The sequence below is a fragment of the Nothoprocta perdicaria genome, unplaced genomic scaffold (genome assembly GCF_003342845.1).
Source record: "Nothoprocta perdicaria isolate Ctin4 unplaced genomic scaffold, notPer1 scaffold_77, whole genome shotgun sequence".
In the NCBI taxonomy this organism is placed as follows: domain Eukaryota; kingdom Metazoa; phylum Chordata; class Aves; order Tinamiformes; family Tinamidae; genus Nothoprocta; species Nothoprocta perdicaria.
This window is the reverse complement of record NW_020456054.1, coordinates 144,285-156,619: the sequence shown is the minus strand read 5'-3', so window position 1 is coordinate 156,619 and position 12,335 is coordinate 144,285. Positions and strand designations below refer to the sequence as shown.

Genomic DNA, 12,335 nt, shown 5'->3' with positions numbered 1-12,335 from the left:
TTACAAATATGACTAGAAGAGTGAAGGGTATTTAGTGCTCATTTTCACAGAGGATATTTCCTATTTTTCCAGTGTATTTTTCAGTAGCAAGAGTACTGCATATTATATTCTTAAAGGGCAAACTCTCAAACAAATGGCACGTCCTATTTCGGGTGGGCAATAAGTTACAGATGCTAAAATGAAGACAAATAAGGTGAACACATTCAGTTTTTAACACGTGATTGACAGAGCTTTGGTTTATCAGGGTTGTACCACGTGCTGGATCAGCCCTGCCCTGGCCTCTGCGTGGAGCCCTCCTGCTCGGCAGCTCAAGCCCTGGGGAAGCCGGCACGGAGCGACGTCCCTGCCCGATGGAGCAGCCGCCGCGTTCCCACAGGTAACGTCAGTGCCGCAGGCTGAGCGGTCTTGCAAATGCACTGACCCCTAGGGTGGGACAAAGTGCCACATCCCGCTGCCCACCTACCTCCAGGAATTATACAGACGCCAGAGAACCCAGCATTTCTTCAGATCTGGATCCTGGAACTCTTAGTTGGATGGGCAGTCCTCGCTCTTGAAAGCCACCCTCTCAGTACAAAGGCTACTCGTGTTAAGGGCTTTTGGATTTAAAGAAAAATATATCGCTAGAGCATATAGAAAATTTAACTTTATAGAAAAAGCATTAAGGTCTTAAGTAAAAACAGTGTTGAAGAAGCCTATATATTAACTCAAAAATTATTTTATGCAAGATCCTTTTACACAGATTTTTTTTTTTTAAAAATCCAGCCAGTTGCATAGAAACAAAGGAGGACAGAGACGCTCCCACTGCGCTCGGCAGAACAGGGTAACGGTCCCACTGTGTCCCCAAGCCCTTGGGTATCGGCCGTGTCCTCCCCACGGTGCCGGGAAGCCCCGTGCCGAGCCCTGCTGCGTGTGCTGCCCCAGCCTGGTGCCTGCCCACGCCGGCACCCGTGGGCACTCCGTGCTGTACGTTATCACGTACCACGGGATCCGCTGTTTCACACCACAGACCTTGGGGTACCTGCTGGGCACACACGCCAGGCCGGGACAGCACACACACAACAGGAGTTCCAAATAGTCCTCTTTAGCAGTCACTTATTTACATAATTCATTTCTATGTACAAAAAACATCACTGTAATTCCACATTCCCTTTCATATTCAGTGTAGAGACTACCATAACAGTGCTACAATTGCTATATCCTGATACATACATTGAAAAGTACTGTATTTTTCTACTTGCATTTTAAAATACGTATTGTATTTTTTTACACTCCTTGCAAAGGATTGTAAAACCTTTCAATCTCAAATTCTCAGTGACAGAAACTTTTAAGGCATAGTTAGAAGAGTTAAAAGGTTATTAATCAAGATCTAAAAATTTTGAAGACGCAGATGAAACTTTTGAAAAGTAACACTGCATGCTTCCCATGCATTATTTTAATGCAAGTTCTTAAGTGTTCCTAATATTGAGAATAATAATTCTCTTAACTCTTTTAAATTACTGCCAATCAATCCAGCTGTGTCCTATGGGAAATTCCTTTTCCATTAGTCCTGGATGGGATTAAGTACAGTACATTATTGCTAGTTGCCCCCACTACAGAACTTACATTTCTATAAGTGCAAAACATGGTATGCATCTTTAAGGCACAGAATATCCATTATTTCCAGTGTAATGCAGAATCCTTATCAGTTTTAGAAACTGAAAATGTTCATGTGAAAACGTCCATCTCTTAGGGGTTTAAACTGTTTCCAGAATCCAACTCCTTCCTGGTGTCCGAGGCTGAGTAGACAAGTAGCGACATGGAACCAGTCTGAGAGACTCCGGGTATCAGGGAACTGCTGCTTTGCAATGCAGGAGACTCARTAAAATCAGTTTTAGGAGTTATCCTGTAAATAATTAAAAATAAAACACAACACGTCAGTTTTGAGCACAATACATTACACTGTAAAGGAAACACATTTATAGCAACAGAACCAGTGCATCCTCAGCTATGTTCTTTTCAATGCAGTTCTGCATAATCTTAATCTTAGGAGTCTGTTCTTTTCCACACCATTCACCTCCAGGATGTATGGCAGCCATGCATTTCTCCAGGCCACCAGCTGACATGTCTTGTTGAGCTTTGGAGCACTGTACCTTACAGATCTAGCTCAAAGATCTTGGAAAGAAAAACATCCTAAGAGCTAAAGCCCTGGCATTTGTCACTTAAAAACAATCCTGAAGAATTACCCTACTCACTCAAGCTACAGGATGCGAGGCCCTAGAGAAAAAAACATGTAAGAATCAGAGCATTCTTTGTTGCCAGCCGAGGTGTGACCGCACACTGACTCCTCGGATACAGCAGAAAGAGCAAACACGCAGGAGCAGCAAGGACATAAAGAGGCAGCACGAAGAGGAAGGTCAGAGCCTTACCTTCCCTCCCCTATTCTCTTCACGCTCCCAGACAAGCTGCTCAATTCATATGAATTATCTGCTCTGCTTCTTCTTTCCACCTGATCCACAGTCAGTTTGGAACTGGACAACGCTTGGTTTCCACACAAGTCTTGGCTCTCCGCGCCTCTTGGGGCTGATGCTCCATCTGCYTCCACCTCCTTCTCAGACGAGTCTGCAGATGTTTTAAGTTCTGCGACAGTTTCCTGGCTTAAGTAGTCGTGATTAGTGATGGCCACTGCAGAGGCTCCGTGGTTGGYTGTGGCCCCTGTGCTGGTGCCCATGGACTTAGAAATAACCTTGAGCTTGTGCGAGCTGGACTTGTAGTGCTTCTTCTTGTGCTTGACTTTGGAATTGTGCCGCAGGAAAAACTCACAGGATTCCTGCAGCACTCTGCGACTCTCCCGGATCGGGCTGAAAGAGGGCACAGGCGTGTGAATTAAGAGCATTATTTCTGATAATTAACATATTATATAGTTTCTTAAACCAAAAATGTGTAAGAATAGCAACCACTGAGGTGATCTGAGTTGGATGTATGTAATGAACAGAAGGAAAAAAATTATATGGAAAATAGGGGGGGAAAATCTGAAAACAGAGTTACAGTGTCTGGGGAACAATTAAAGCCAATTTCTAYATCTCTTACTTCAGGGAGCAGCTCCAATGGCATTGAGGGTTAATCATCTAAGAAAGGAAAGCAGGAYTAGCGTGTAAGTGGTTGTGTTACCAAGTTAGAGTTATTAATGCAAACCTTGCTCAAGTGAAAAAGAAAAAAAAAGTAGACATTACAGAATTGACTTATTTTTAAAATCTTGTGGCTGAAAACTGTTAACATCTGAAACAAGAAAAACGTACAGGAAATGGAAAAGAAGGGAAAGGGAAGGGAGCTGCAAGCTCATCATCAAGGAATGCAGATATGAACCAAAAGGATGTTAAAGACTGCTGGTGTGGCAAATGCACAGAACTAGAGAGATCTAAAAGCACATTCATAATCCACAAGTAGTAATCTGAAAAGAAACAATCAAGGGATGAGGAAGAAAGAAAAGAACAACCACCATAGGACTATGTTTAGAATCTGTTTATATCCATAGAGTTTTACTAAAAAGTCAGTAATAAAAGTGAACTACTGTTTAAAAAAAAGGTGGTCCGGGGAAGGCAGGGCGGCGGCTGCAGCTCCCTATCCTCAYGAAACAGAAACCAAACCCCCAGCCAGCACAAAAGGCAGCAGCAAACGCTGCTCCACGAGAACAAGCAGCACAGAACAGACCTTGGGTCTCCTGAGAGGGGAGTCAGAAAGTCCCTGCCTACATAAAATTTCCATAGGCTCCGCTGGCATTTTGTCTACCTCCCTAAACAGCGTTTAAGCTCCAAAATCAAGAGCCCAAAGATGACACTCTCACTACCTGAGCTTAACGAAAATGTCTTATATCCAACATATTTTAAAATGTGCACTTTAAAAGCCAGGAATAATAATGAAATGAAGTTCTTACTCTCTTTTGCGGTTTCTGTTGAAGAAATTSGCCCATTCAGAGCAGGTCTTTTTACTTCCCACCCAAAAGACTGGAGAAATGCCAACAATTAAGGTCAGTAGATATTTCATCAGAAACAAAAATATTTCTGGTCTTGCTAATGCCTTTGCCTAGAAGATAAAGAAGTTTAATAAATACACAGAAGAAAAGAAAAAAAAATGTTTCATCTGTATTTGAAGTTCAGAAAACAAACAAATTATGGGAAAGAGGCTCTCTCCTGCTTGCTCAGGCTTGTCCTGCAGACAAATGCACGACATGCAGCATCAAGGGAGGCCAAGTAAATGTCTGCGTGCAGGTTATAGCTGAAAACACAGAGGAGGTGAGTTAGAAGGAAACATTTTTCTTTTCACTTGGAGGGAACAGGTCATTTTAGCAGTAATAGAGTTAGCAAACATGTCCTTTGGTGGCAGTCGGTGCGCAGGAGCTTGAGCCCTTGCACTTGAAGGGAACAACCGAGGGATGAGCTGGAGTTAATCAGATCAGGCAGCACCTTCAGGGAGCCGCAGGGAACCGCACAGCTGCTCTCTGCTCTTTATTGCAAAGTTAATCCACCTCTTTGCAGAACGAGATCACAGGAGCTCAGACGTTTAGCTCGCTAAGAGATTATTATCTTCTCCTCCCATGCTGTAAATTTAATTTACGTTATCTACTTATTTGCCAATTCCATCCATGAAAGTCACCATCTTCGGCAGCAAGGTAACGCTTTTCACTTCAATGCAAGTTTGCTTTTATTTAGTTTTGAACTGATCAATGTAAAAAAGAGGTCCGTGAGCGAGCCAAGACCAGGAGGGCAACTCTAAGCTGGTGTATAGTTCATGAGTGCTGTTTATTGTAGGGACAGGTCTGATCAAACACGTGTTTGTGCAGCTCTCCCTGCTGCTTTCGCTCTCCAGAAGGTTAGAGGATGAGAACACATGTTCCTCTGTGCCACGTTATCCTAAACTACTATATTTAAGCGTTGCAAGACAAGTCTTTAAAGMGAATAAAGCTACTGTCAACCTTATTTTTGCTTGTTTATGTTGTATGGAGCTGTATTCAAAACCCACTGAAGACAGTTCGTGTGTTRAGAACGTTAATGGAAACAAAAACACCCAAGGAGGCTCCCAGTTGGGATACTCTTAGCTTACACTTATTTCAGCAGAGGGGATATACGGGACATTTAAGAATGTGGGAGGACTGAGCCTTATGCCACAAGGTCGTGTTTATAGTCCTCTTTATAATGGTAGTTTATGGCAGTAAAATTATAGATAAGTGCAAGCAATCAAAGATAACATGAGAAAGCTGCAGTTCTCTCAGCCATGGCTCCTTTCTGATTTGGGCTTAAATCAGAGGCACAAGCCACAAATCGCTTGTGATTACAGGGAGCTTTATGTATTTACAAAAAAAATGAATCTGTAGGCAGAAGTACAGCTGCACTGCCAAAGTCTTTCTAAAGAGGGGTTTTTTTTTAAAGCCAATTGCTAAATAAGAACATACCACCTATTTAGAACAAACTTGGAATATTTGTTGATGATGATTTCACCTTACTGAAAATTAGCCTGCAAGTGACAACCATCATGCAAAAAATATCCTAGAAATCTGCTTTGTAATTTTAAGTGTCTTGAACTTCTATGCTTCAGAAAAAAATAATTAAAAGAGATAAAAGTGATTTTAAATTAAAAGAGATAAAAGTGATTTTAAATCACTTTTTCGTTATAAGCAACATTTTAAATCCAATTTTGACTCAATTTTCAAGAACCTACTTTTCAATTTCAACAGAAACTGAAGGAAATTCTCCTTCGGCGCTGGGATACCAAGCTATACAACCAGGCAAGAAAGCAGAGAGCAAGTGTTTTCAGTAAGAGATCCTGTGTGGAAAGCTGTACACACACACACACACACACTTCATTGTGAAGCTTGGCTATCTTCAGGATTACATAATCTTTGAGAGATGTGAGCTGGAATTTAATTGCAGAGTAGTATCACTTCGATCAGTAAGTGTGATATTGCCATTTTGCTTAAAAAACAACCCCTCACTGCATGTTTGCAAATGGATTAAGCTGAAAGTAACCTGCTAAACCGCGCTGCCCTACAGTGACACGTCAGAATTTGATTGAAGCTTGCTGTGTTAATGAAAGAAACCTGCTACTTGCCTGGTAAGGACAAGGGATATGGTACTGGTTACAGTGGTCGGAGACCCACGTCGTCTCCCAGGTTTTCCGATTGACCAGCTCGTAGACGTAGCACCCAAGCAGCGCCACGAGCGGCACCAGGTACAAGCCGCTAAAAACGCCGATGCGGATCATGAATTTCTTGAGCTTCTCCTGGTTCCTGCCGTCGTGCTGAATCACCTGCCGCACGTGGTTCAGGGAGATGATCCCGGCCAGCAGAAGGGAGAGCCCAACGACAACACAGAGGCACAAGGGCAAAAGCACGAAGTACAGGGAGGCGTCCACGTCGTAGAGCCCCACGAAGCAAACGCCGCTGATGTTGTCCCCCTCCACTTTGTTCATGGCGAGCAGCATGATGGTTAGAAAGCCAGGGATGCCCCAGGCGACCGCGTGGAACCACATGGCCTTCTGGGCAATGGCCTCGCAACTCCACTTTCTTCCTGCTGCCAGGAACCAAGTGATGGTGAGGATCACCCACCAGATGGTTCCTGCCATAGTGAAGAAGTACAGGACCATGAAGAGGACGGTGCAGGCTTTGCTTTGGGAGCCAAGAACCACCGTCTCGCCAACTTCTAGCTTGGCATCTGCCTTGTTACAGGCAGTTCTATTTCCAAGTAAAAAGCCAATGAAGTACATGAGAGACACTATGCTGTAACAGACTGAGTAATATATGATGGGTCTCTCTGGGTATCTGAACCTTTTCACGTCAATCAGGAAAGTCAGGAATGTGAAGAGAGTAGCGCAAAGACAAAAAATGGACACTATCCCAATGAAGCTCTTGGCCACATCCAGTTCATAATTTTTGAAGTACATATTGGGGCACGGGGGCGCACACCGATCAATTCCCAGGAACCTGTAGCCTTGCCCATTGGACGTGTGCAGGTGTCGCGGGCACCAGAACCCGTAGTCCCTTCGCGTCTGTCCCGGGCTCCTCCGCGTGCCGGGCACGTCCGCGGTGACGGCAGCGGTCGCGGCAGCAGCCTCGTCACAGCTGGGCAGTCTGCGTGAATTAACAGAACAGAAACATCTCAATGCCCCTCGTCACCAACTGCAATTTATGATTCTTTCTAAGTATGAAAAAATATTCTTTTACGCACCATTAAATTTTGGAAATGATGCAAAATATGACTTATGAGCCCAAAATCAGGTACCATGTTAAAAAGCAGTAGATTTAAGACTCTATTTCCAGTGTAAAAGAGCAGTCAAATACTGTTTGAATTCCTACCCAAACCACAATTGTTTTTCTTATGGTTTCAGCCCACACTGAAACTTTTTATATGTACACATATAAAAATATTTACAGTAGATTTTTCCATGTGAATAACTGCATATGGTCGGAGATGCACTTCAAATTATCTGGTAAAAAAGACACATTTCCCTCGAGGGCACGGAATGAAGGCTGGCAGGAGCAAGGATTTGCCGATGCCCTGCGTACGACGCTAGGGAGTTACTGGGACTTTCTGTGTTACTTTAATAACTCACTGTTGATGTCAGTATTACCAAAACTACCAAACTGAAAGAGCCAAGAAAAATAAATAAATAGGTGTAACAAACTGATCACTACTTTTGCAAATTTTACAGCTCCATAATGCTCATTTAAAAATTGCTCAATACTCTCTTGCTCGAGGCTTGAGCTGCACAAAATAGGTGAGCTACATGTACAACTAATGCTCTAGGATTAGCACTGTTGCTACACTATGTATGTGCAAGTCAAACCAGTAAGCATTTGTGTCCCATAAAAACGGGATTTTTATTTATATGCATTCATTCCAACCTTAAGTGTACATTTAAAATAACATTTATTACATTACAGCTTTTACAGTGCCCATCTTCTTCCCAGATACAGTATTAGTTGTCTTCTCTCTGAAACAAACACCTGAAATAACTCTGAGAAAAAGGTGAAATCCTTGTGGAAAAAAACCCCCAGACATTTGGCACGCAGCACAGGGAAAGTAAAAGATTTAATTTGCTCATTTAAGTGATTAGTGCTGTGTGTGCATTCAAATAGAGCGCTTTATGCTTCATATAGCAGCAAATTATTTATAACCCCCTGTGAAGTACGTATTATTGTCTCCAGAGACGAGCGAGTGCAATCTATGCTGTAACATTTAATGCTTCATTTAAATTGAAGTGTTTGCTGAAAAAAACTTATTTGGAAATCTGGGTAGTGAAGAGCACTCACAGTTGCAGAACACTGTTGTAACTGGCATCAAAATTACTTATAGCAAATGCAGGCGATYGGTATAAAAATGGAAAAGTTTAATAAAAATATTGCTCTACAGTTAACACTGCCGTGTCCCCACTGCTGTGGAGCCTGCAGCAAAATGGTTTTTTAGCAGGTTATGTCAGATTYCCGGTCTATCAGAGATGAAACGCGCTGTGTTGGAACACACCATCCCCAAAGGAGCCCCTACCTGTGGCACTGCAGCTCCTCGGGCCACGCGATCCCGAAGGTGTCCACGAGCTGCTTGCAGTCCGAGTAGACCTTCTCGCAGAGGCTCCGGCAYGGCTGGATCACGTGCGCTTGCTCCAGGCACGCGGGCACAAACGCCTGGCACAGGAACGTGTGGACGTCCGGCGAGCAGTGAAGATTCATCAGGGTGAGGAAAGGCTTTGGGAAGGAAAGAGGCCTCTCTTAGTGATTTGCAAAAGGTAATTCGAGGCAGTCAAACTATTTTCCATCCCATGTTTCTCCTGTACATGTGAGCCGATGAGCGGACAGCGGTTGCTGCACAGCTGCAGAAGGGAGCAGAACCCGGCGGCACGGCCGGGAGCACCGACCCCGAGCTCCGCCAGCGCCGACCCGGCTCGGGATCGGGCCCTTCTCCAACGACGGAAGCTTGGGGGTTCCAGTTCGACAAAACCAGCACTCTCGAAGGTATCGCTAGCAAAGCCAAAACGTTGAAACACAGGGTATAAGGTCAGTTTCCTACTGACCAGCCCTGCCTCCCCGGCAGCCCTGCGTCCTCAGCGCCACTGCAGCCCAGTGTCGCTGACTCGGTACCGGGTTCAGCACCGAGGCAGGTACCCAGGCCCCGGGGGGCTGCTCTTTGCTTTGCCTGTGGCACCAGATAAACGCTCCTGCTTCGGTGCATTTAGGCAAAACAAGCTAATTTAAACCCCAGTCTAACGCAGAGCAAATTCACCCATGGCTGAGGCTGCGCAACCCTGCGCTGTCCGAGGGAACAGGCAGTGTGTCTGCGCAGAGCAGGACAGGGACCTCCAAATTGCTCCTGAATTGTCAAATTCCCACACCAGGGAAGCTGAGGCCACGTTCGCCACACTCAGGAGGCTGCAGATAAGCACAAAACAATGCAAAAACTATCTGGAATTTTCTGCTGGTAACAGCTGCATATCTAAATTCATCAGCCAGTGACTGGCAAAGGACTAAGGTCTGTGTCTAGACCAGAACCCCTAATTCTGTCAGCCTGTGACCACCCCAAATTACCACATGCCCACATGCCAGGGCCAGGCTCACCACCGAGCAGCAGGTTWGAAGGAAAGGTCCTGGTAACATAACAGTACCCCCTCTTCCAAATGGAATAGCCACAAATCCTCCTGGAGCTCCAGCAGGAAACGTGGGAATGCGGGAGGGATAGAGAAGGCAGGGTAAGAGCAATGAATTAAACTCCCTTCGCGCAAAAATGATGCGGCTACATTTGACAGCACCAATATTTACGTCAGCTCTTTTCCTCTTGCACTTCAGGTAAAATAAACATGATAATCGTTGCACCTGTATAGATCCCCCACAGGAACTGAATTTATTTCTTAAGTTYTGCAAAACTCATCGTTAATTCTTCTCTTTTATCCACAATTCCTCTCATTTGGTTGGTTTAAAAGTTAAAATTAATTTTCTACAGCCACTTGCGAGGTGCCACTCAAACTTATGCAGACTTGCATAAAACAGCAGTATCTTCTCTGGAAAGTGGCAATTCAAAACGTGATTTTCATATTTATCAAAACAATGTTGTTACTGAATCTCTTTCACTAGATGTTTCCATTAACAGCTGCAGTTCAGCCTACCATTACCCAACGTCATGGGAAAAATGAGGCTACATCGGTACGCTCACTCCATTCAGAAAAGATAAAGAAAAGATACAGAGTCTAATGGAATTCACCCAGTTAAGAAATGCAGGATTCACGACCAACCCTAAGTATTCAAATAAATTTTTAATTTCTGCTATATAAAAACGCTTAAAAAATTTTAACGGCAATCACTGCTATCACTAACACTGCCATAAATCAGAGCTAGATATTGACCACGGAAAAATTACACGCAGACAGGAATTATACTACCGAATACTGTCGCTGGCTGAATACGGGGGTTTARAGAACATGCTTATGTTCTTTAACATGTTTATGCCCTTCAACATGTTTATGCTCTTCATGTTCTAAAGAACATGCTGGCCCAGGCAGCAGCGAGAGCCCGAGCGGGACAGGGTGCCCCGGCCCCCGGGGCCTCCCGCGCCGCAGGGCGCATCCGCAGTGCCTGTCCCACGGACACCCACAGATGCCTTTTCCCTAATCCCTACATAAATGTATAAAACGCTCTTGCAGGAAGTTCTGTTGCACAGTTTAACCAGGCACTGTCCAAGAAAGCACCGTGTCTCACCGGTTTCCTGCCGCTCCTAAGGGATCACCCCTCGGCTCGCGCGTTTTGACAGCGGCTCAGATGGTTCACGGTGTTTCCGATGCCGTTTTGCCAACCTGCCATCACAGCTATATTGACTTCTCACATGCCCCACATTTTCTCTTCATTAGTCTAGGAGCCTTGGCCTGTTTTGACTGTCCTTGTATAGGATTTGCTCTACACTTTGGGTCATTCTTTTTTTCATCCTCTCATGTGCATATTTTATGTAAATATATATACGTGTGTGTGGTGTGTGTGTGTGTGTGTAATATTACACACATTTACAAAAGATGTGAGCACGCTTTGAATTTACACATCAGCATAATACTGGTTTTTACCTTTTTCCTATTCTAATCGATGTTGCATCCTACTTTTCTTTGAACACCCACTTCCCRTTTCCAGCATCCATAGAGACTTGTTGAGATATTCATAGAGACTCCAAATATTATTTTTGARTAACAGCAGCTAATTTAACACTGTGCCTACTTATCCGTGTGAGTAGTTGGGGTTATTTTCCCCTCCAGTCATCACGCTGCATCTTCCAACACCAAATCTCATCTACTATTTTACTGTCCAGTCGCATCCACATGAGAGCTCTCTGCAGATCTTCAGTCAATTCTGCACTCTAAGCATTAAATTCCCTATCCTGCCCTCTGCCAGGTCACCCATGAATTAGCCATTTACCATAGGTGTCAGTCCAGATGCCTGGGGAACCCCTCTGGTCATATATCTGCTATAGGACCATTCCATCATCTCATGATTTTCACACTGTACATTGTGGAAAAAAAAAAAGGGGGTTATTTATTCCTGCCTTTTTCTTCTGCTTCTTGGTAGGTATTAGAAAAGCAAATCCCATCTGGGGTTTCAGCACAGTTTCTTTAAAAACCTTGGGCTATGAACCATGTCAAAATACTTCTCAAAACTGAAGTAYAATAAATCGGCTGAGTCTTTCAACAGTTGCATCAAATCCCTTGAAGAACTTGAGTAGATTTTATAAGCAATGAGTTCCCTCGACCAAAACAACTGTACAAAACGTAGAGCTCTCCCTCAAGCACGGGCAAACAGGACTTGCAGCACACAGTTTCAGAAACAGTCTGCTTTTGCCATTGGAAGGCATCAGAAGAGGTCACGAGTTGGGCTCCAAACACTGTTCTTCAGATGTGGGCTTTACTTCCAGTGAGCCAAAATAGCAGGTCTGCGTTTCCTGGTGGCCTGTAAAGCTACAATACAAACATGCCAAGGGAGGCCCCACATTCCCTTCTCCCGCCGGGAACGCGGAGCCGAGGCCGCAAGCTCCCTGAAAGCAAGGATCAGCTGCTTCAAGGCTGCAATGCCAGCCACGGAGCTCGGCTAGGTCTGCAGCCTAATCCCTAAGCTCTGCTCCAAGTGCACCGAGGGGCTGCACAAACGCAGCAGCCTCCTGCTCCGCAGGGCTCCCATGGTGCCTGCTGTCCCAGTCYGATTCCCGCTCTCCCGCCAGCTTCCCGGGCGTCCCCAGCACAGAATCACAGAATCACAGAATATTCAAGGTTGGAAGGGACCTCTAGAGATCATCTAGTCCAACCTTCCTGCTCGAGCAGGAACTTCCTGCTCAAGACGGAACTTC

General features: G+C 44.6%; 1 protein-coding gene across 1 annotated transcript in view; it reads right to left on the bottom strand.

The window, feature by feature from the left end:
- Positions 1-340: 340 nt before the first annotated feature.
- The window catches only part of FZD6 (frizzled class receptor 6), a 22,743-nt gene continuing 10,748 nt past the window's right edge, over positions 341-12,335 (bottom strand). The window contains exons 2-6 of the mRNA XM_026051578.1: positions 8,514-8,710; positions 6,082-7,099; positions 3,911-4,059; positions 2,406-2,837; positions 341-1,882 (exon numbers count right to left, since the gene is read on the bottom strand). Of these exons, the coding sequence (XP_025907363.1) occupies positions 1,726-1,882; positions 2,406-2,837; positions 3,911-4,059; positions 6,082-7,099; positions 8,514-8,710 (1,953 nt within the window). The 3' untranslated portion in view covers positions 341-1,725. The remainder of the gene's footprint in view (positions 1,883-2,405; positions 2,838-3,910; positions 4,060-6,081; positions 7,100-8,513; positions 8,711-12,335) is intronic.